The sequence below is a fragment of the Vitis riparia genome, chromosome 13, assembly GCF_004353265.1.
Source record: "Vitis riparia cultivar Riparia Gloire de Montpellier isolate 1030 chromosome 13, EGFV_Vit.rip_1.0, whole genome shotgun sequence".
Taxonomy (NCBI): Eukaryota; Viridiplantae; Streptophyta; class Magnoliopsida; order Vitales; family Vitaceae; genus Vitis; species Vitis riparia.
In genome coordinates, this window is record NC_048443.1 from 1,315,379 (window position 1) to 1,340,606 (window position 25,228).

The window sequence follows — 25,228 nt, forward strand, 5'->3', positions numbered from 1 at the left end:
CATAACTAGTTCAAATGAGGCATGAATGGAGTATTTGTGGACTTCATCCAATATAAGGGTGCTTGGATTCCTAACTTCTCTAGGCATCTAAATTATTGGGAGATTTAGATTGCGGAGCATTTCTTGGCTAGGCTTCAAGGTAAGGTGGTGAATAAAGAAGAAAAGGATAAGGTGATTTCGTTGGAGACAATGAGCGGAGCTTTCTCAAATAAATCCTTTTACTCTATCCTAGAGCCTAGGAGATCAATGCTTTTCTTAATAGATATTGTTCACCCAAGGCAAGCTTCTTTGTTTGGGAAGCATCTTGGGGAAAGCTCTTACACTAAATTAGTTTTAGAGGAGAGGTTGAACACTAGCTGATAGGTGTTTCCTTTGTTATATCTAGGAGGAATTAATTGATCACATCCCTACTGTATTGTGGCAAGGCGAGGGTTTTGTGGTAGCTTTTGTTCTCTTTTTAATCTCTTAGGCGTTACCTTCATTCATAAGAGAAACTTTGTTAGGGTTTGTCAAAAGGAAAAGAAAAAATGTGTGGAGATTGTTTCTTTGTATCTCTTTTGGATAGTTTGAAAGGAGAGAAATAGAAAATCATTTGAAAAAAATGAGTTTTTTGACCGAAAGACTAAAAGATTTATTTCTTAGTAACTTCCTGTCTTAGACTAGGTTGTACATACTTGAAAACTCAATGTTCTTATTTGATTTTATTTATTGGTTGAGTTCTCTTTGAGGGAACACTATTATGTTATCCTTTTTTTTTTTTTTTTTTTTTTTTTATGACATCTTTTGTCTTAGACTAGGTTTATACATACTTGAAAACTCAATGTTCTTATTTGATTTTATTTATTGGTTGAGTTCTTTTGAGAGAGCGCTATTACGTTATCCTTTTTTTTTTCTTTTTCTTTTTTATGACATCTTTTGACAATCATCGTATAGGTATAGTTCATGTGTATTTCAATAACCATATATTTATATAGAGCATTCCATACAAAAGGCACAAATTTACCCTATATCTTGATTAGAAACTCATTTTTTAATCATTTAATATAAAATCGTTATGATAAATAAAATAAATTTAAAGTAATATAAAAATAACTTATTAACTTTAATATATATATATTTCATTCTGCTTTTCCTTTATTTTCTTTTCAGACCAATGGGCATGGGAAGTTTTCCCAAACAAGGCTTAAAGAATGGAAAAATGCATTTATATGATAAGGTAATGTATGTCTATATATATATATATGGGGATCTCAATCTTTGGTACCAAATATCACTTTTTGGATGATACCAAATGCCTTCATAAAACACCACTTGGAATACCCATTAAATTGTAGAAAAAAAAAAAAAAAAAAAGTGACCCAATTTCGAAAAGATATTAACAAGGGTGTTATCCTGAAAACACAAGCTGAATAATAAACAGAAGCAATAAGATCACTGAAAAATTAAATTCCCATATAAAAAGAAAAGGCTAATGGAACTCATCTCAACTGAAAGGACAATTATGACTATGCTACATATTAAATGGTTCACCGGGTAAGAGTTATACCAAGCTAATAATGGAATGCTCCCAATAATACCCTACAAGAAATGCCCAAAAAAAATGAAAAATAAATAAACCAAAAGAAAACAAAAATGGTCTATCTTACTGACATTATTTATCAGCTTGTGACCAGACAATATATTTAACCTTTGCATCGGAAAATTAAGTTGGAAGCTCGCCGGATTCCGGAGCAGAGTGCATTTACCTACGAGCAAGATTATTGAAAGAATGGAATACAGAAGGGTGTTCAATGGCACGTCTACATACTCTTCTAACTTCTAGTAAGTGAAGAGAGCACCATCCTGACGGCTAATCACTTGAACCAGTCGAAAATTGCTAATTTCACGGAGAACTGGGAAATAACTATACCTATAGGAAGTGCGGTCAGTCGCCAAAAAAACTCTTCCGGTAAAAGCTTCAGGCTGCGACCTTGGGTTTTGTTTTCTGCTTCTTGCCATCCAGTGAGGCTAAGCCTTTGCCCAGTCCAACAGGAGCTTGATCGTCTTTGCCTGATTTGGGTTGTTCACTTTTGGCATCTGCTGGTTCTTTCCCTGATTTGGGTGGTGGTTCATTTTTTGAGTCTGCTGGTTCGTTGCCTTGGTGCCCATTGGCTTCTTTCTTTGCTGCTTCTGCTTCATCGTTATCCACAGCATCTGGGGTCATACCAGAGTTGATAATGTTGAGGAGTTGGGTGAGTGGTGGGAAAGCTTGGACTGGAACACCATGTGGGCGTATTAAGAGGCCCCTTGCTGCAGCTTTCTTCCTGACTTCAGCTGCTGCACGGGCTGCCCTTTCGTCAATTCCTCTTCCTCGGGGAACGGCGTCACCGATCACTGCTGCATTAAGGGATTTGCTGGCAGAAGCGCTGGAACTCCCAGACCCTCCAGCAGCGGCAGCAGCTTGGAATGCATGCATCAGGTCAGGATTGGACTGCCATTCAAATTTCAAACAAAAAACTCAGATTTCCAACTGGACATGGACCAGACACATAACAGAAACTAGAGAAACATCGTTCTGGAACTCATCTAACTAATTTAACAGCCTAAACATCTTTTTCTTATTATCTAGAAACAGCGGTAGTTCTTGTCCAGGCAAGAAGTTTCAAGTGTCCATCTGGAGATACTTATTATGTTGCTTGGACTGGGGCCATGTACATATCTAGGAGTCAAAAAATTTTGAACTCCGAAATTTAGGATACAGGAAACTGGCTAAAAAGGATACAAGAGCCAGAACTTCAATATGGAGATGGGATACCGCATAATAAATGAAAACTTCCTACTTCTTTCTAATCTTTTAAGGACATTGAAAATAAAAAGAATAGATCAATCAAAATCCAACAGTTATATCGGAAACAAAGTAGGAGTGTCCAACAAGGATCCTACACCAACGCTTATGTTGTGTCATGTCAACATGGATACGTTGAGTGAAGTTGAAGAGTCTGGGTATCATAGCAAATACCAGGGAACAAAAAGTTGTAGGACCAGGACTCGGGAGTTTTCGCAAGCTAAACAGGTTAGTGGGAATTTTATAAGGGTGAGTACGAATTACTGGTGAGTTGAATGATAATGGTAAAAGCATGTGTTGGTGGAGCATATTTAGGCTCTATCAGCTCCCTGTTCAAAAATCTGATGCAAACCATTCAAACTAAATGGAATCCAAACATACCTTCAAGATATCAATAGCCTTTTGAGCAGATGCCGCATTCAAGGCTTGCCCTTTCTGCTTTTGTGCATTTAGCTGCCAAAAATGATTTTCAAATTCAAAAAATCCATAAACAAAAAAAATAAAAATGATTAAAATGGCCTTAGTATACATTCTCATCACCGGATATTTTAGGGTGCGCTAATTTGGGTTCTGAAAATGAGTTCTGTAGGTGAGTTTCCACTTTGAAGAATGTGGTTTCCACACCATTTTAAGTTGTAATTTCAGGTCACTTCAATTGTTGAATAAATTTCAGTGTGCGAAAAATGAAGGCCTTCAATCTATCATCAGGAAATAGGAAACAGAGAATATTTGGGAATGTTTTCATTCATTTCCTTTGGTCTGGAACAGAAAGTAAAACAGAAGGATGGGAAAAACCATTTTGATGTTCGAGAAAACAGGTACTCAGTCAAAATTTTCTAAACAAAAACTCACTTCAATGGTTGAACAAATTTCACAAAATGAAGAAAATTAAAGGCCTCCAATCCATCTTCAGGAAATAGGAAACAGAGAATATTTGGGAATGTTAAGTTCATTCATTTCCTTCTATTCTGGAAGAGAGTAAGACAGGATGGGAAAAATCATTTTGATGTTCCAGAAAACAGGTTCTCACAGTCAAAATTTTCTGGAAAGCATGTGCCTCAACAAATTTCCGCATTTTTCCTTCTTTTTTGGCTATTTTGAGAAAAAATAAACACGCTAATGTGCTTTTCCTGACCATGAAAAATTTAGTGTGCACTAAATGTTTCCACCTGTTTTCAGGAATATTTTAAAAAGGTTCCCAAAAATGTCCTGACAAACATGTTACTAGAATCGTTTTCAATTTTTTTTCCTTTTTTAAAGACAGCACATTTTGAAAAACAATGAGATTATACTTTTTCAGTCATTTTAAGATGCCATGCATTTACCTGGATCTCACGCATCTTAAATGTCTTCATCCAGTTCTGGGAGTCTCGCGTCCTTGAATCCTCCTCTCCAAGTTGTTTGACAAGTATTTCATAGGTTTTCTTCTCATGCTATATCAAAAGTTTTATTCAGTCAAAGAGTATATACTTCATAATAGTTCATTAATAACATATGTACATATCTCCAATGAAAGCACATACCTGGTGAGAGAGCTTGAAAGCACCCATACAGTTAAATGCAATGGCAAGAGCATGATAGCATACAGCAGTTTGAATGTGTTCCTCGCCCAGAAGCCTCTCATTCTTTTTCAAGGCTTCTTGCAGATAACGAAGGGCAGTGTTCATCTTCCCTATGTCCTGGTACATCATTGCTACATTTATAAAAGTTGCAGCAACATCAGGGTGGTCTGGGCCAGATGACAGACTCAGGAGGAGCAATGCCCGGGACATGTGCCTTAGTGCAAGTTCTGTTTGGTTAAGCCCATGGTAAAAAAGGGCCATATTGCCATAACTGTGAGCAGTAGCATGGTTGCAGACAAAGTGGCCAAATATTAGACCTCAATAAAAAGGAGCCACGGATAACCCAGACAAAGGAAGAAGGAAAAAAGGTGAAAGGTAAAAAGAAAACAGTTAAGCCATCGTTTATTAAGTTTTCAGACACCAGTTAGGAAATTGAGTTCTATTTTGTTGTACATTGCATTTGGAATGAACCAATCTTTTTTATTCCCAAACAAACATCAACTATTTTCTATTTTTGCATTTTATCAGTTCATTTTCCATGCATGTATGACTATTGTTGTTGTTTCTTACATCAACATATACTTCATACTTTCTAAAAATTAAAATATATCTGTGCCATCAAGCACTAAGAAGATATAAAAAAACTCATTTTTTTAAACTCATTATCCACACACTTCCACAATGAGTTGAGAAAAAAGATTAAGGATAAAGAAGGCAAGGAACTGGTACCTGTGAGCAGTATCAGGGTGGTCCAAACCCAAGCAACGTTCATTTATTATCAGTTCCTTGTGCTGTTGCATTATGGCTCCAGCCATGTCTCCTGCATGATACAGAACCATGGCAAGGTACCTGAAATTTCAAGGAAGGGAGAACCATAAATTGGTTTGGAGTTCAGCCACATATGTTGGTTGTTTGGTAAGTTCTCAAGAAAGAACACAAGTAAATCTATGAACTGAATAAATTTAGCCAGAAGAAACTATCATTCTGAAGAAAATTTAATACACTAAAATCTCCTAAAGCAAAGGTATTTGGATTTATGAAAAAAAAAAAAACAAAAACAATTTGCCCCAGGAGCATAGTAAAAATGAATTTCTTAATTGGCCCTCCAATCAATGATATTAATCAAAAGACCAAGCTGAAGCAACAGAAATGCCTGTGTCTAGACAAAACATTAAAGCAAAATAAGCATAATCTTGAAATTGCATCTGTTAAGATCAGAGAAACAGGAGAAACAAAAAGCTGCAGAATGATTAAGTTGATGATGATTACCGACAGCAGTTTGCAACCTCACGATGCATTGGACCTGTCACCTGCATTTAATTATAAAATAAACAAGAGAGTTTACATATTGAAGAAGTTCAAAAGGGCAGGAAAATCCAGGAAAATGGAATAGCATACCTGTTGAAGTATTGAAAATGCTTCAGAAAATAATGTGTAGGCTTCAGTGAGCATTCCCTGAAACAAGTATCAGAGGATTCAATGACTGCATTTCTTCCTTCTGGAAAAGCTATAACATAAATTTGTTCTGAATGTATTTCTAATGCAGTGTTTGACACTATTGTGACTCCAATCATTTCATGCAATGCCAACTCCTGAGAATATCAATTCATGCTGACTGTGAAGAGAACAGAGCAAGGTGCATACCTCAGCCAGTTGGACCTTTCCTGTTTCCACAAGGTCCTTTGCTTCTGAACATACAGGGACTGAGTGCTTCACCACAGGTTGGAGATTTAAGATATCTGATGTTTGGAAAGGTGATGCTGAGTCAAGATCATATTTGCGAGCTGCAATGGTTATGCCTACCTGTCAACAGCACCATATTCTATCATAATGTAGCTGATTCAAAAAGGCAAGCTTAAAGTAAAGAAGCAGGAGTATGAGTATCACTTTGAGAGTCAATATAGCCATAATATCCATCATCATCACATGAAATATAATCAGCAGTTGTAGGTGAACACCTTAAAATAACGACAACCGTTTTGGCCTAAATCCATCCATATCTTCAACTGAATAGAATTCTTTATAATACTAAACAGAATATTGACACAAATATTAGATTGACATATGATATCACATATCCATTTATGGATGTATTAACTGGGCACCAATAAAAAGAGGAGCATGTGGAGGTCTTAAGTTGGGCTTTTATGTGGTTTGAAGCGATTTCCGGGCTAAAAATCAATCTTCACAAAAGCGAGCTGATTCTAGTGGGGGTGGTTCCTAATTTTGAGGACTTGGCTAGGGTGTTGGGCTGCAAAGTGGGTTCTCTTCCCTCTTGTTATTTGGGTCTGCCTTTGGGAGTTGCTTTCAAATCATCTCGGGTTTAGGACGTAGTGGAGGAGAGATTTCAAAAACGACTCGCTTTGTGGAAGAGACAGTATTTGTCCAAAGGAGGAAGGTTGACTTTGGTAAAGAGCACTCTTTCTAGCTTCCCAATTTACTTTATGTCGTTATTTATCATTCCTCGCAAGGTGAGCCTAAGGTTGGAAAAGATTCAAAGAAACTTCCTTTGGGGGGGAGGAGCTTCTCAAAGTAAGCCACATTTGGTGAATTGATCTATTGTTTGCATGGAGAAAAAGGATGGGGGCTTAGGTATCAAAAACCTTTCTAGGCTGAATAAGGCTCTTCTTGGAAAATGGTGTTGGAGATTTGCTTCGGAGCAAGATTCTTTATGGAAACAAGTGATTGTAAGGAAATTTGGAGAGGAAGAAGGACGTTGGTGTTCTGGCGCTTCAAAGGAGAGTCATGGAGTGGGGACTTGGAAGGCGATTAGGAACGGGTGGATGGAGTTTAGCAAAAGGGTGGCTTTTAAGGTGGGGGATGGTAGAAGAGTGCGATTTTGGAAGGATAGGTGGTGTGGAGAGGATTCTTTGGAAGAGGCTTTTCCAAGTTTGTACTCTCTTGCCTCCTCCAGGGATGCTTGGGTAGTTCAATTATGGGATCAGTCCGGGAATTTGGGTCATTGGAACCCTGTATTCATTAGACTTAACAATGATTGGGAGATGGAAGAGGTGGAAACTTTTTTCAGTAGGTTACATGGTCATGCGCTTAGAAGGGGTGATGAGAATGTCATGTTTTGGAGAGTTTCAAAGAAAGGTTTCTTTACAATTAAGTCTTTCTTCTCATCCCTAGTTCCATGCATCGGTAGAGCTCCCTTCAAGCTTAGTTTGGAATCCTTGGGTTCCAAAGAGAGTCAGCTTTTTTGCTTGGGAGGCTATTTGGGGAAGAATTCTAACTATGGATCAACTAAAAAGGAGGGGTTGGGTCTTACCAAGTAGGTGCTATTTGTGTAAAGCGGATGAAGAATCAGCAAATCATGTGCTTATTCATTGTCCCAAGGCAGCTATGATTTGGCACCTTATTTTTGCTCTTTTTGGTGTTCATTGGGTTTTGCCCAATTCTTTCAAGGAAACCATTCTTGGTTGGAACGACACCTTTGTTGGAAAAAAAAAAAGAAAAAAGGTGTGGAATGCAGCCCCTTTATGTTTATTTTGGACTTTATGGAAGGAAAGAAATAGAAGAATCTTTGAAGATACTGAATTAGCGGATCAAGCTATTTTACAATCTTTTTTGTACATGTTTTCGGATTGGGTTAGGGTGCATGTAGATTGTACTTCATGGTCCATTTTCGATTTCATTGATTGGTTGGGTTGTAAGTAAGGGATTTTTTTGCATTTTTCTTCTCCCTTTAGCCTTGTTGCCTTGTATACTTTGTGTATAATTTCAGTTGTACTTCAGGCTTTCTTAATACAATTGCTTTTACTTATCAAAAAAAAAAAAAAGACAGTATACAAGGCATACCCATGGGAAAAAGGCTAAAAAGAAAAACGATGGATACAAAATCAGCCTAGCCCTCCCCAAAATAGGATACATTCCATGCTCCATAGAACAAGTTATTGTATGTATGTCAGAACATTGTTCGGTGTCCCTAAAAATACTTGAGGTTACTTTAATAGAATTCAAACTTCAACTCAAGCAAGCTTATCGATAGTACTTTTGTCCACTGTAACAAATTTCTATAAACTAAGTAAGAAGCTTAGTCTATCCCTTAAATTCATAATAAAGGCAAATACCATACTATCGATAAGCTTGCTTGAGTTGACGCTTAGTCTATCTAAGTTTAGGTTCATATTTTTAATTTATCATGTGTAAGTGTTTAGGTGTTCGGTGCAGCTACTCCTTTACAGACCTAGAACTTGTGGTTTTAGCTTTGTATCCATGGGGGCAGCATTTCCATTAATTCACCTTCATACTTGGGAAACTGTTTAGATTTAGGAAAACATCAAAGTGCATGCCTAGCCAAATAAATCTATATGTTGGTTATTTAGTTCTTTTTGCAAGATCCAGTCATGAGTTTTGCGACAATATCATTGGGTTAGCATACAAGTTAATATTTCATCACCTTCATGGATAGGATGGAGTTTTCTAGATCTCCAACTAGCTAACTAGTAATTAGTTCAAAACCTGGTATTAAAAAGGGACGCAAGCATAAATAACATATTAAACAGGTAAGAGATATTTTCTGGCAATGAAGATTTCAATTGCACAGAAGAGTAGAGATGAGATCTGTTGTAAAAAAGATGATGTAATGTTTACCTTTTGGCAAAGGTTACGAATAACTGAAACTTTCTTTACCCGTGCCCTTGCATCCTCTGGCAACTCAAACTACATCAAAAAGGAACTTGGTTCAGACATAAATTAATGCACAATTGACAACACTAGCAATAATACCATGTATGAACAACAGGAAGTGCTTGGACATCCCATAGAAATGGGTAAGTCAACTTTATATGTTCAGCGCTGGAAAGGAAAAATCCACCCTCTAGAACGCACAATTGCATAAATTTGTCCCAATCACAAATGATGAAAAATTGATTTCTCGACTGAATGTACCCATTTTTCCAATGTTCCATTTAAGAGTGGACTAGTTCAAATTTCAAGGGATGTTTTCCCAACCACCCTAATAAAGTATCAACTTGAATTAATGATACCTCATATTTGAGTTTTGCAAATTCCAGAATGTCAAGCCACAAACTGTCTGAGCTAACATTCATATATGAGGATTGATTCTTTCTTGCAGATGCTCCAGCTTTCCACTTGGCTTGAGCTTTAGAAGACCTGCTTGAAGTATGATGGCCCGCATGGTCCTGAAAAAATTTGTATCGATTACTTGAGAGGACAATAAGGTCCATCATTTTTCTATGAATAAGACCTATCAAAAAAAAAAAAATCATTTTTCTACAAATAAGAAATAGATGTAAGAATAAGATCCCAAAAATTTTGAATTGTACAAGTCTTCCCATCTTCTAGTTAAGCAATGGTAAATCCTGAATAAGTTCATCCATATTTCTCATATCATACCTTTTTTGAGGTTCTGGCTTGTGTACTATTAGCAGTAGCTTTTACACCAACAGCTTGATAACTTCCAAAGAAACAGTTGAAGAAATGTGAGATTGCAGGCCCAATATCATGATCCTCAGTATTTCTCAAAACATCCTGCATGACAAGAAATGAGATGACCAACAGATAAACCATGAACCCTTATTAACGCAAAATTACAGCTGGCAATTTTATGTGCATTTGATTATCAATCTAAGCACTGAGATCCTAATATATCACAAAATTCACAGTTTAATTTAGATGACAAACTAAAATTGTTTGTATTTAGCTACCTTACTCAGAAGTGTGGCATTTAGAACATACACTAATTTGACTTAACTAGGAAAAAAGATAGCATATCTGAAATTTCATGCATGGTCAATAATTTTAACACTTGGTACCATGGAAAAAATGAGATCATAAGTTTACCCTGATAGAGAAGAATGCGAGCACACACATTCCATTTTTTTTATCCATTCTACCAAAACATCCACATGTTTAATTTAATTCAAGGGAGTGTCTTGACAGAAACCGGAAATGACATAGACATCTAAAGTTTTTGCTACTTATTTTCCTCTCAGGTATTATTTGTAGCATGTGTGCATTAGTCATTTACTTGAAAAATCATGACCCAGGTGCGCCTAGTTCTACTATTAATATTAGTAAGGAAACACATGCAGTAAAGAAAATGTTCGATCCAACCCATTTGGGTCATATTTGATACAGGTCAACTTCATTCAACCCATTCAAGAAGTTTTTGTGAGTGATGGTGTTGTCTTTTGAGGTTCTGGACTGTGTTTCTCATTATTTTGTTTTAAGGATCATTGTTTTAAGGATCCCCCATCCTTCATATCTCATTTTGTATTTTTTTCATAAATAAATTATTGGCTTACAATAACACAGTATGCAATTGTAAGATGCCACATTTCCTTTTTCATGCCCAAATCCATGAAAACCTTTTATGCTTAAAATAAAGGTCTATTTGGAAAATTGTCATGATCAAGCTCTATTTGAAAAAAAAATTAAGGAATTCCACAACAAACTTGCACAAACATGAGATGTTGAAGTAGGCAAAAGAATGTTGGTACCTTCAGAATGTGCTTTGCAGACCTAACTACAATCTCGTTGGAACAAAGCTCCCATAGATGAGGTAAATGTTTGGTCCTATCAGCTACCTGGAGAAAAGCCAAAAGCATTAAATTCACTAAAAAACCAAACTACATATAAATCACACACATTTTTTTTTTTGATTGGAAACGCCACAAAGATATATTAATATAAAAAAGAAGTACAAGAAGAAGGATGAGAAATCCTCCCACCAAAGACAACTAAATTACAAGAAAATACACGTAAAACAAACGAACTCCCACTAAGAACCAATCCTTATGGAGTACACACCGCTATCCAATCCAGTTGAATCACATTAAGGGGAATCCCCTTAAATGCCTTGGAACAGAAAGCCCAAAGGGAAGCAAGGAAAACAATAGAGTCCCAAAGGAACTCTGAATTCCTTGCTTTATCCTCGAAAATCCTTGCGTTTCTATCCCACCACACAACCCGAATTAGAGCTATGCTCGCAGCTTGCCACAAAACTATCCCTCTCTTAGAATTACCGAAGCCTTTAAATTTGATGGACATCATGTCATATATGCTCCTTGGGGGAACCCAATCCATCTTAGCTAAACACACATCACCCAACTGATTTTAGATTTTCCAATTCAAGCTTTAGAAAATGTTTACTTGCACCACTTTTTTAGGCCAAAATCTAAATAAAAATATTATTAATAAAAGGATAGGATGGAAACAGTTATCAGCTCAAGCTTACTTTTCCAATATAGCGAACATTGATTCCATGAGCATGGAGTGCTTCTGTCAATGTTTGCCCATCCATGGGCGACACTTCAAGGGTGCAAAGATCTTGTATGAACTTGGGAAGTACAACATCTGTAAGATGAGAACTAGCTTTCCTCACATTTTCTTCATCAGCAGCAATCTCCTGGTGAATAAGGAAACAAGCCAGTAAGAGGAAAATGTTGGACTTGAGACATAGACAAGTGAATAGATTTATTTTACAAAATTTACCTCTGGACTCCCAGCCAACTTAAACTCGGTAAAGACATTAGGGTTAAAAAACATTTCCTCACACGATTCAGTGCTTTCAGCATGTGCAGAAGCAGAGTCTGGGGCAGCCTCAATCTTCCCTTCAATTGTCAAATCCTGTGAAAAGCAATAGGAGGTACATATAATGAAGTTTTGGGAGATACAGGGCAGGAAACAGGTTGATTTGATGTCACATCTGATTGAGTTTGACTCCAACTATATATGATGAGATGCAGATTCAAATCTGACAAGAACTTAAATCCAATAATATGTGATAACATATAAATCCAAGTCTGAAAATTCACTAGGAAAAAAAAGTATATGCAAATTTAAATAAAATCCAAGGATATAAGATCAAACCATTTCTGTAAAGGCACATGCACACGCACATATACACGCATGTATGTACATATACAATACACACTATATGCACAGTTGCTAACACACACACACGTGATACACTCAATTCCCACAGTACACAACACACACATGACACACATATATAACACACGCCACGCACATAAAAAGCACAAGCAGGCGCATACACAGAACACAGGCCCCCACACAATACACACAGTAAACAGAACACACAGAGGTCAAATCCTACCAAGATTGTATACACATATGTGCAAGTTTGAACCAATTATAACCAATTTCATAAACCAATTCAAATTCAGCTTTCCAGATCTGATCACACTCATTATCAAAGCTTAATTGGAATAAATTTGAATATAATTCAGGCTATAAAGCAATGGATTGACCGCCCCTAGTCCAAGGACACAATGCATTATAAAGGATGTTTTTGATAGAGAAAACACTTGGTGTGACATATTAGCATGAAAATAATACAATTTCCAGGTATCAATTCATGTGAAACCTTTCAAACGAACATGCTAGCATAAAAAAATTCAACTTAAAAAAAGTCAAAATATCATCAAAGATTGTGAATAGCAAGTTGGTTTAATAGCTAGAAAAACTTGTGCCATGGCTATGCTATGATTGAAACCTACATTTCCTGATTTTATATTGTATGCCCCACGATGCCACACTGCAGACTCCCTACAAAGAAATGAATTTTCTAACTCCACTTTATGTAATTATATAATCTCCTGCATGCATGCATGTATAGAGCAAATATAGTTATTCAAGACAAGTTATACACAAAAAATATAATAGGAAAGCAGACTTTAAATAGGTCTATTCTCATAAAAACAAGTACAAGATAAATTAAGCTTCCACAGGGAAAAGTAATGCACATCTGAAAAATACTCCACAGAGAAGGCATTTTCACTGTATTAAACATATGGTATAGCCAAATGAATTTCAATGGAAACAGCACTCTTTACCTGAGAATCAGAAGCTACAGCATCATTTGCCTCAGTTCTCACTTGTTCATCAACACTAGAAGCTTTTGGAGAATCAGAGGCTACATGAACCTCACCCCCAGATTTAGTCTTTTTTTTAATCTTTCTGCCACTTCAGCCTTCTTGCATCAATACAAAACTTAATTTAAGAAAGGAAACACAACTACAGTGCTGAAAAAAGATAAGATAGAAGACATCCTTTACCTGGCAAAAGGCAGTGATCAATTCTGGTCTCAGAATACAAAATCGGGACCCAGGTCCAGTATAGTTTGCATCACGAGGAGTTACTCTCATGAGGTCCAAAAGATAGTGCCTGAAATAAAAAGTAAAAGTAAAAAAGAGTAAAACAAAGTGGAAAAGCACAACACAATAGAATACAATGCTTAAACAGATGACATAAGATTGTCGCCTCCCAAAATTTGAAATGCAAATTAGGGCATACAGTTGAGTTTAGAACTGTCAAACCTGTCAGTTCATCAACTTCAAAATTCAAGAAAGAAATGACAAACAGAAAAGGTCCAGTGCACTAGTTAGCAGTCCTCAAATTGTTTCCAAAATTCAGAACATAATTTCTTAATGTCGCAAACCAAGTTTAATGGTATAAGAAACAAGCATACACCACTAAAGCAAAAAATAAAAACAACCCATTTCAAAAAATGCAAGACCAAGGTTTTCAAGTAATTACCTGTCATCACTACCAACAATGCCCTTGCATTCCACTGGTGCAGCTAATTTGAAAACATTCCCAGAACCGTCACGGACTGTATGTTCCTTCAAATGAAGGTGTTTGGCTGCCTCTAACACCTATAGATATACAGAGAAATAAATATAATATAAAACAATTGGCAAGTTTTGAATTTACGAATCCTAAGTTGGGCAATACATATCTCACTCTTAAATTCTTCATCGGTAAGTTACACATATGGGCCAATATTATCATGTGTTAAAAAGAAAAGAGATAACTCTAAAGTCCAACATCACACTGACTGTAAAGATGACAAAGGTCTCATCAGAATGTAGCACCATGTAGTGTGATTGTCAGAAAAGTACTGGAGTTTGTTAACAGCTTTTTAGGCTGAAATCTTGGTCCTAAAACATACCATTCTTGTTTCTTTTCTTCAAAATGATATATTCCTTAATGTTTAAAATGTCGTTCAACTAAAGATTCAAATAAATAGCTTCCTATCAAAAAGGAAAAAGTAAAAGAAAATAGGTAACAGTACTGGAGTCTAGTTAACAGCTTTTTTAAGCTAAAACCTTGGCCCTAAAACATATCATTCTTTCAAAATGATATATTCCTTAGAGTCTAAAATGTCATTGCACTAAAGATCCAAATAGACAGCTTCCTGTCATAAAAGAAAAAGGAAATTCATATAGATAACCATAAAATAAACAAAATAAAAAATAAAAAGTAAACTATTAACTATTAAGTTGCAATCATTTCTTCACATTGAGGTTCTCTCAAGTTTAAAAACAAAATCCATCACCATAAGGAGACCAACAAGATTTCTCAATAGAGTAAAAAACTTGCAAAGATGACATCAGATAAAATCCCCCTCACCTTGGAATGAAAGTCTTCATTCCAGCATATTTTCTTGCCATTGTCAACCGAACCATACAGAAGAGAGTCTGATTTATCCCCTTGAAGGATGCCGGGTAAAACACTCTGCAAAAAGTGATATATTTTAAGAATGAATGAGGAGAAAAAATTACAATAAAAAAGAAGCACAAGATTAAGAAAGAAGACAGAGATAGCTGAAAATAGAAATATATTGACAAAAGCACTAAAAATTAGGATATGCAATCAGTTGATAGTAGGACGTTACAGGTCAAAAGCTAAAGTCATCAAATAAGCAACCAGACAACTCATCAATTTCATCAATCAATAAGGTTAATGAGGCAAATTTTCCAAAACTATTAAAAATACCCTTTTATGAGAGAAACAACATAAAGGCACAAAACAGATGATGCCCAGGTTCCAAATACACACATCTATTACTCTATGACACTTGGAACCAATATAAGCTAGAAAAAGGTTATAAAATCCAGGAAGGTGAGCTTCATTGTAAAAGATGAGAGAAGTGATATCATGCATGCACCTGAGCTACAACTCTATGACCCCTGTAATCAATAATGGCCATAGCAAGGTTATAAAGTCCAGGAACATCAGCTTCCTGGTATGCTTTGGTGCCTTTCAAATCATTATTTGCAGAGGCATAAGTAGCCTGCTCACTGTCGATCGATTGAGTCTCAGAAGAAACATCAGGAGCCAACTCCTGTACACCATTAAGTTCCAGTTTCATTGAGCCATCACAATTTTCCCCATTGGAAGTTCCACTAGTTCCATGCGACAAATCATTGGAAGCCTTTTCAGATGAATTGTGTGACAAGTTTCTGCTCTCAATCTTTGAAATAGGATCTGATGCACGCTTCTTAGACAACTGATCAAGGTCCGCATCAACAGCAAAACTGAAGAATATATTGTTGTGAACATACCTAGAAACAAAATAACACTTGTCAACATGAAGAAAAAAAACTTCAAAAATAACTTTTCAGTAAAATGCTCTGAATTTTAAATACAGGAACTAAAAACAATAACACAAATACAGCACCAATTCACAACTTCATTGTCTGAATCCATGACCACATATATCACAAGATGATATGTTAATACAAGACAGTATTCCTTCTATGACAAAGCTGACTCTGAGATATGATCCTGCAAATGGCCAAGCATTCATCATAAAGTAAAACTTCACTTTGCTTTTCTTTTTAGACTCCATCTCACTCCATCAGAAACAAAGAATATCGGCCTTACTCAAGAGTAATCAAAACCAGGCCACCCAGTGAGAAAGGTGAAGTGCCCAGTCAACTGTTTCTTGTCACCAAAACTACTAAAACCTTTATAATCTGCTAAAAATGTATATTGAGTGAGGGAGTTGCAATCTATTCGGTCTGACACGTCTATAACATACTTATCAAAGCTTATGTCTTGTTTAAATTCTAAAACTCACAGCATTCATATCCTCTGGAACCTGGCTTAGAACAACCAAGTCAACCCAGGTTGAACTGGTTGATCCATGCAACCATCAGCATGGTCTGAAGATTGTCTGGTTCAGATATCTATGGACTCAATACATCCTCCCAAGTTGAAAAGAAAGAAATAGGACTGTGGTTACATGGAGGATAATTAGCAGTAAACAAGTTGCAAACTCAATGCTAATAAGCAACATAAAGACATGCTAAAGTGGTCAGACACACAATGCATATGTACATGTAATATTGTTGAGAGAAGTTGAAAAATGTAGGAAGTTGGGTGTGAAAGGCTGTCAGAGATGCGAGAGACAACTCATTATTGGGGAAATGAAATGAGAGAGATAAGTTGATTCTTTTATGTTGGAAAATGACATTTTTATTTAGACTTCATTATGTGAATTATATAAAATAGATGTTTTGGAGATTTGGTACACAAAAAATGATTAGCAAGGATGGAGGAGAGAGAAGATAATGCATTCCAGTTAAACAGCCAGCAAATCCAATCATGGTACTTTTCAATACCAAAGCAGCAAAAAGAAACTATTTAAGAGATGTCACAATGTATTGAAAATGTTACGGAATTCATTTTAGGTTCCACTAACATGTGAAAGCATTCCGGATCAGTAGGATTTATTGGGGGTATACATCTGCTGATGACTCCAATAGCACCACTTATTGCTGCATCAACAAAGTCAGAAGTCACTTTGTAGAGGGCCCTATCCCGCAAGATCCTGTTAGAAGATAATTTTAAATAGCAATTAGATGCCACAGGTGAAATAAACTTCACTGCACTTATACTTCAAAAAAATTGTAAGGCAAGAAAAATAAGCAGCAAATGAATAGGGGAAACAATATCCATAACTGTAGCAAGCAAAATAGAGAATAGAACGCACCTTTCCTGAGGAGATGTATGGGGAAACTCCCGGCAAGATTGCAATTCCTCATTCCAGTCTCTTTGCATGCCAATTAGCTCACTTCCATAAGAAAGGGTCAATGCTTCCTCAGCTCTTGCTGCATCACGTATGTGATCTGAAAAAAGTCCCCCATATAAAAAATATTAGGCAAACTGATATATGGCATCAAGAAATTTTAAAGGTGCACAAAACAAACAAGTCCGTACATCACATTGCTGCTGGATTGTAAATATACATAAAAATAGGATAAGAGAACAACCCTCCAAACTTACTAGTCTAGTTACTAAAGCAAATAAGATTAAAGTATCGTCATACAATAACACAACGAATACCATAAGTGGCAACAGAAAAGAAAATGAGCAGGAGTGCAGGCTGTGTAGCCAAGTAAATTTGAGAACTTGAAAAATATATTGAAAAGGTGATGGAGACAATTTCTTGAACACTGCTACCATACCGTCAGCAAATATGCCTCCTTTTCCACTATGTATGACTTTATACTATAGGTTCACAAAGCCTCAACGCATTTCAACTAATAACAGTGTCATGTGATAGAAAACCTCTTTTCCACACTCAAGGTTTTGCTTTGAAGATGAATCCACAAAGCAGGCAGAAAAAATGTTGCTTTAGCCTGAAACAATGGTCTATGGCATAAAAAGATGGTGCAAGAATCAAACAAAGAAACCAAGACAGCGCCCAGTTTTGATGCCAACTAGAATTGACCGATAAAACTTTTTCTTTTGTTTCAAACATATCAGCCAGTGTAAATCATTACACAAGGCAAGCATTAGGTGCTTAAATGCTATATTAACAATGTGACCAAGACAAGTTAACAATAATGCCAGTTTGAACTTGACTCAGCTTCAAGATACCATATCTGAATGCTTATGAAGCTGTATCATTAATTTGCATCGAAACTATATTAGAAAAGAGATGTCAGGACATCATTTCCAGAACTTTATATGCTTTTAAACCACATGACCATAAAGAATCAAAATCATGATCAAACTTATTTGTAAGTTCAAAATTTACCAGGAACTGGGTACAATCCCAACCATGAACTTGGTGGCAAGAGAGATTGAACATTCTCAAAAGGATGCGCAGAGGCTTTCCGCTCCAAAATTTCCCGAAAAGCTTCAAAATAAGATACAGAAACAATAAATTGTCCATTCAAATAATGAGATAATTATATCACTTCCATTACCAACAAAACTAAGAATGCCACAAACACGTATTGTTACCTTTCTTGAACTTTGAGCTAATTTTTTGTAGGAGACCAATAAGGGTGGTAGCTTCAAATGTAGATTTACTCAGCCTTGGGTCGAGGTATTTCCCGTGCTTGAGTTTACATAAAACACTTTTGTGGTTCCCGTAATACAAAATTTATTACCCTCCAATGTTACTACATCCAGATAAATCAAATCTCCAACTAGCCTGGAGGAACAAAAACACCATGCAGCATGCTGTTTATACCTCTTCCATAAAGGTTATGACTTATATAATAGAAGTACAATAAAATACTGGCAAATTCTAAAACATAAGGATGCCAATAAACAGTGTAAAAATGTCAAGTGCAGAGAGCAAAGTTAGCTATTCACCTCCTATTGCTTGGAGGAGGATTGAAGGATGAAAACACAATACTCTCCACACATTTGATCTCCTTTGAATGAGAAGATAACAAATTACTTAGGGAACCAGCAACATTGTCCATGAAACCCAAACCGTCAAGCTCTGGAACTTCTGTTTTCACTGGATCTGGATCACAGTAAAATCGTGAAATCATACTCATTACAAGTCTCCCATAATTTTAAATGCATAAGATCCTCTAAACATGATGGAATAAAATGCTGAAAGATAAAAGAAATAAAATTGCAGGCTTAAACCCCGAACCTCCTGAACTTGAAGCTGTAGTTTGGGATGTCTCATGCTGTAAGGCAAGTGATGTTGATAATGATGCATGAAGTGAGGAAAGAGAGAGTAATTCTCGTGCACGATTAACATGGGCTCTGATAGACCTATCATCATATAACGCTGCCACAATTCATCCCATGTTAGAGCCCACAAATACTGCCTGGCATATAAAACTTGCATAGCAACACCAACCAAGCAAAAGAGGATTTGTATTAACATACCAGCAACCATCTCCAATGAGCAATCACCAGTAGTAATGTCAGCAACTTCAGAGATTTCATTGTAATCTTCCAGATGATGAACTGAACCATCCTTAGTGTGCAGTAATAAATCATAGCAGGTAAAGAAACAGGTCTCTGGAGCATCAAGAAGGAACTGCCGCACATCCATAACAGAATCACCTGGGTTTAACTGCCAATGCCAACAAATTTGAATCATTAACAGTAGCGGGGAAAAGAAAATGCCAAGAGTAAATTCAAGAACACAAACATATTAAATGAATGACATAAATAACTAGCATTAAAGAGAAATGAAGTATCAAAAAGGAAACTAAGAAATTAACTTAAAAATGCAAATTCTATGCAGTAGTTTTCAACTACTCATCCATAAAATCACAGGAAATATCATCATAATTAAGTTAAGTTAGCTTACTTGCAGTTCCAGTTTCTCACCCCCTTGTGTTTTGACAGAAACAGGATAAAGATTAATTTCACCTGCACATAAGGAAGAGAAATTATATAAGTATAATTGAAGTGGAAAATAAAATTGAATACTTCAGCAAAACATTAATACATAAAATAATACAGATAAGGTTTTATTAGAGATGAATGGTATTTATGCAAGTGAAGATATGCATGTGTGTAAATATCTTTTTTTTTTTTTTTGATAGGAAATGACAAAGGAATATATTGATAAAAAGGAGGTACAATAGAAGGATGAGGAATCCTCCCACCAAAGAAAAACAAGACTACAAGTAATCAAATATAAGAGAATACAAAGAGAGAACAAGCAAGCACTCTAGTTACACACCGCTAACCAATCAAGTTGTAACACGTTAAGAGGCATCCCCTTAAAAACCTTAAAACAAAAAGCCCAAAGAGAAGCAAGAAAACGAATAGAATCCCAAAGATACTCTGTATGTGTGTAAATATGCATGTACAAAGTTGTCATATATTTACATCTTGGAAAATTTACAGGAATAGAATTGCATAACAAACACAAAAACATACAGATATTGTGAGAATTAAGCATAAAGCAACTACAATCAACTTTATGAAAGATAATAAAGCTTGAAGAGGCAAAGTCAGGAATCCATTGATATTAGACATTTACAAACTTAGAAAACTAGAGGTCTCATGAAATATATTCTATAAAACATGGCATCATCCATCACAAAATTTACAAATACAACTTCTAAGTTTCAACTAGCAGTCTATTAGCTCTTGCAACTGGTCCCAAACCAACATACCAAAAGAAAGAATTGTATATTAGTATAACATATATTCGTGTAGAATGTGGATATAGATACCATAAAAAGTCCTCAAATCTTAAAAAATCCGTCATTTTTTAACATAAGAGCAAGTTGAAAAAAATTAATTGGACTTTTTGTAATAGGAAACAAAGAAGTTTTATTTGAAAAAAAAAAATAATAAAGAAGGAAAATGAGAGATCCTTTTCATAAAAGAGAAATACAAGAAAACAAAACCCCTAGCCCCATATAAAATGCTCAAAAGATCAGAACAAAGGCCACATACTACTGAATCACAAAGATTAACAGGAATAATAGACAACTCCTCAGTCATCAAGATCCAATTCCTACAGGTCCCAAGTAGATCTTTGCTTCTCCTCTGAAATCATAGTGTTTCTCTAAATCAAAATCCTTCATAAGGTGGCTAGAAAAGTATGATGCAAAAGATCTCGTGCCTTTCCTACCAAATCCCTAAAAGGAAACAACCAGATGTCAAGGAAGCCTGCTGAGACCACTCCTTGGATTTCAGACAGAAAAAACAACTAAAACCCAAACAAAAAAAAGGACAATGAAGAAAAGGTGATCAATTGATTTCCCACTTACAAGCTGTCAAGCTAGATAGTTTTAGGGTTTCCTAATTTGAACAAAATCACAAAAGGAAAAGAAACTACGCTCTTGAGGGAAATAAGTTCAACCCATGTGTCCATCTGAGAATCAGAGAATTTCATATGCCCCCTTTTTTCTTTGATCAAAAATAAAACAATTCATCTGATTAAATAAACACAAAAAGTATAAAGCAGGATGAGACATCCTTTAAAGGAGATACAAAATCTGACCAACAAAAGAAAAAAGAGTATTCCAAACAAGTGATGCACCCCCTTTTTATTTGGAACCTATAGATATACCTTAAATTTACCTAATAAGAACAAAAGAAAAAGGAGTATTTTCTTAATTTCTTTTAGCCAACTTTTCCTGCTCTTTTTTTTTTTTTTTTCTTTGGTTGTTACATGGAACCAAACCTAGGACCTCCCCCACCCTTGTCCCAATCCCTTTGCCATTTCGGTCAAGCCTTGAGGGCTAAAGAAAATGGAGATTCATAGGGAGCTATTGAAATTTTTTACCCCCCTTTTATTTGGGACCTATAGATATACCTTAAATTTACCTAATAAGAACAAAAGAAAAAGGAGTATTTTCTTAATTTCTTTTAGCCAACTTTCCTGCTCTTTTTTTTTTTTCTTTGGTTGTTACATGGAACCAAACCTAGGACCTCCCCCACCCTTGCCCCAATCCCTTTGCCACTTCGGTCAAGCCTTGAGGGCTAAAGATAATGGAGATTCATAGGGAGCTATTGAAAGTTTTTAGGAGGATGGTGTTAGATTCTAAGTGCACTAGGAAAAAAATGTTCAATTTTTACAAAGAAAAAAGGGAGAAGGTGAAAGAGCTATTAAAATTTTTTATCAACTTCAGAGCACTCTTAAACAAGATAAACAAAAATTTGATGATATTTTAGGAAAAAGTTTAGCACTCATATTTGTTAAAAACAACAAAAAATAATCTAATGAATAATTCTTAAAAGCGCAAAGCGCACCTAAGACACAACGGTAGGACGCAGCTAAGTCACGTGCCTGAGAGAAGCGAAGTGCAACCTAGGGCACTTGTGCAATTTTATAAAAGATTGTATATGTAGACATGCAAACATTTGTCATTCACTCATATATCCCTAAATATAATCCAAAATATCAATCCAAACAACAAAAAGATCAAGATTCCACACATTTTAGAGACATCCAATAAAAAATAATGCAATTATATAAAATTTTGAAGTACAGACAGAAATTTCAGGAACTAAAGCATAAAAAAGACAGAAATTCTATTTTTCACTATTTGGGTGTTGAAATGCTCAGAAACCAAAGAAAAATATAAGCATTTTTTTGGGGCTGACATTTCTCAACACAATATTACAAGAAAAAGGCCTTGCATTCATATTTTGAAAAAAAGAGGGAAAAACAACATTCAGTTTCACAAAGGAGGTCAAAACAAGGTTGTCTTGCACTAAGATATTAAAAAAATTACAAAAAGTAAAACAAAAGATTAAAACAAAAATAAAAGATGCACCTCTCAACCAGTAGTATGCCTTGGTAGGCAAGGCACTACAACCAAGGTCCCATTGTGCCTTGAACCTAGGCATATCTTTAACAACTATGATCCAATTATACATGACATATATATTGCTTACTGAATGAAGCCACTCTTGTGTATTGTAAGATCTACACAAATGCTTCACATTGATTTACATATAAAAGGTCCATCATCATACATATCCTTGCTCTCTCTCTCTCTAGAGAGATATATGCTTTTCAGTATTGACACCAATCAGGAAAAAAAATTGAATAAACAATAAAGGAATTAATCCACAAGATAATATAAATTAGACTAATTCATGCATGACCACTATCTGATGTATGGGATGCAAAAAATACACTACTTGGAACAAGCATACCTATAAAACACCAATTAATACAATATCACTGAACCTTTTAAAAATTGTATACTCTTCGCTCCCACCTCTTTACACACTACAACCACAACTGCTGCATGGATTTCCTACATATCTTCTCCTGAAGAAGGATCAGAAATGAAATTTTGGCAAAAAGAGACTTCAAGAGGAGTGATATGATATATATTGACAGAGATCTCAACCTCCTTGAGGACATTTAATAAGATCGGTATTACTAGTGATTGAACTTTTCAAAGACGTTTAAGACTGCATGGATTTTCTGAGCATTTGGTCTATGTATGGAAACAACTCATCCCTTGCTTATCTTGAAGAATGAGAAATCATAATGAGAGGCTAATGAATATGTCCTTTTTTGGGTCATGAAGGAGTGTGATTTCTTCAGTTACTGAGTAAATTTAGTAAACAAAACATAAGAATTAAATTATCACAGCAAACCCCTGACTGCAGAAAAAAAGTAAGTGAACACGTTCTATGCAAGAACCATTGTGAGGGCATCCCAAGAGAAGCACAAAGCTTGTGAAATAGGTAAAGCAAGTATCAACACTATGAACATCAAGAAGACTACAAGTAGCTACAGATACATGTCTATGCATTAAATGCACATGTGGGTCATGTGTGTTACTTGTCCAACTTTTCTGCATCGGAAGCCAACAAATTACTGGAACTTAAATGTAGTAAACTAAATGTAAAACTAACTTCACCTTGCTTTGACCCGTCCTTCGTGTTTGCAGTTTCTGACTCCTTCACTTCTGAATTTGTGTTATTTGATTCAGCAGTAGCCATGACTCCATTAGCCTCAGCTTGGTTTGACCCTGAAGCAGTTACATTATCTTTCATTTGTGAATCAGACGAACCAACTGGTTCTGAAGAGTTTGTAGCACTGTGCGATCCTCTCCTATTCCTCCCCTTGTTAGATTTCCCTGCCATTTTCGCCTCCTATTTCCCTACCCGCATCAAAATTTAAATAAATAAATAACAACACATGAAATAAAAAATAAAAACCTGCATAAAAGTCTCACTAATATTACAAATGTTATTAGCAGAAAGAAGAAAATTTCACAAGAAACATCACACAAAATCAATGAAAATGATTTCATTCTCTTTCAATCAATAAAATAAATCCAATGAACATACAAAGAATAGATTTATTCACGAAAATATATATATAAAAGAACACCAAAAGAACAGAATAATGATTAGTATCCATCAATCTTCACATCAACAGTACACACCAAACAATTCAGAGACTCCAAACTAAAACAATCAATAAAATAAAACAATCATTTCTGAAGAACAAATAGCGTATGACCAACTCCAACTGTTCGGCCGCCAAGAAAAGCCCAGAAAACAAACCTGACTAAAATTCCAAATCTCACAATCCACAACACGAAAAAACAAAAAACCTCCACACCTCACTCCCCTCATCCTCCGGAAACCTAAACAAAGCGCAGCACACAATCCAGAATTTCCATTTCCTCCCATTTCCTCTTCGTTCTGGTTCCTCCCTTCCATTTTCCCAGGAGCCAAACAGATTAATCAACCCAAAAAAATTCAACAAAAATACCCCAAAAAATAACAAAAGTACAAAAATAAAAATAAAAAGTATAATCGCAGCCAAATCAATAGAGAAAATGACATGCACAAAGGGACAAATATGCTGATAATAGTATCGATACAGGTTTCTCTAGAAAGAGAAATCTGTACAGAGATAAAAAATAAAAAAAAACACCTGTGAGGTTTTGGGAAGGCGCAGGAGGAAGAAGAGAACAGAGCAGAGACAGAAGTGGCTGAGAGACGGCGGATTTCGCCCTTTATGTTGAAGAGCCTAGAGTAATTATTGAAAAACCCAACCTTGGTTTGGTCTGGGCCGGGCGGGGTGGGTCCGGGCCTGGGTAATGGGCCGGACTTTGGGTTCATTACTTCTTTAGGGTTTTTTTTGCCATAAAGTTTGAATTTGTTTAATAGCAATTCTAGAAAATGCCTCTAATCTTTCCATTCTTTGAAATAATTTATTTAAAAAGTTATTCTCAAGTGTTAAAAAGTTTATATCGGATAATCTTTATGTGACAGTAATTTTAGAAAGTATTTTTGAAATAAAATAGATGTTTGGTAAATTTTATGAAATATTTTTAAAAAAATATAAAAAATCACTTAT

The 25,228-nt window shown here is 35.7% G+C and overlaps 1 protein-coding gene across 1 annotated transcript; it reads right to left on the reverse strand.

Annotated features, from left to right (window-relative positions):
* Positions 1–1,431: 1,431 nt before the first annotated feature.
* Positions 1,432–24,876, reverse strand: LOC117928097 (clustered mitochondria protein-like). Its single transcript, XM_034847930.1, is given in 30 exon segments — positions 1,432–2,470; positions 3,206–3,277; positions 4,150–4,257; positions 4,348–4,657; positions 5,116–5,235; positions 5,656–5,696; positions 5,785–5,841; positions 6,031–6,189; positions 8,983–9,051; positions 9,378–9,533; positions 9,748–9,882; positions 10,854–10,940; positions 11,591–11,761; positions 11,848–11,982; positions 13,212–13,331; positions 13,425–13,542; positions 13,915–14,033; positions 14,791–14,895; positions 15,329–15,725; positions 16,868–16,996; positions 17,159–17,294; positions 18,209–18,310; positions 18,418–18,504; positions 18,507–18,610; positions 18,775–18,931; positions 19,067–19,207; positions 19,309–19,498; positions 19,739–19,800; positions 23,775–24,017; positions 24,803–24,876. Coding segments are annotated over 29 exon segments (4,326 nt in total). The 5' UTR covers positions 24,001–24,017; positions 24,803–24,876; the 3' UTR covers positions 1,432–1,957.
* Between the last annotated feature and the right edge of the window lie 352 nt (positions 24,877–25,228).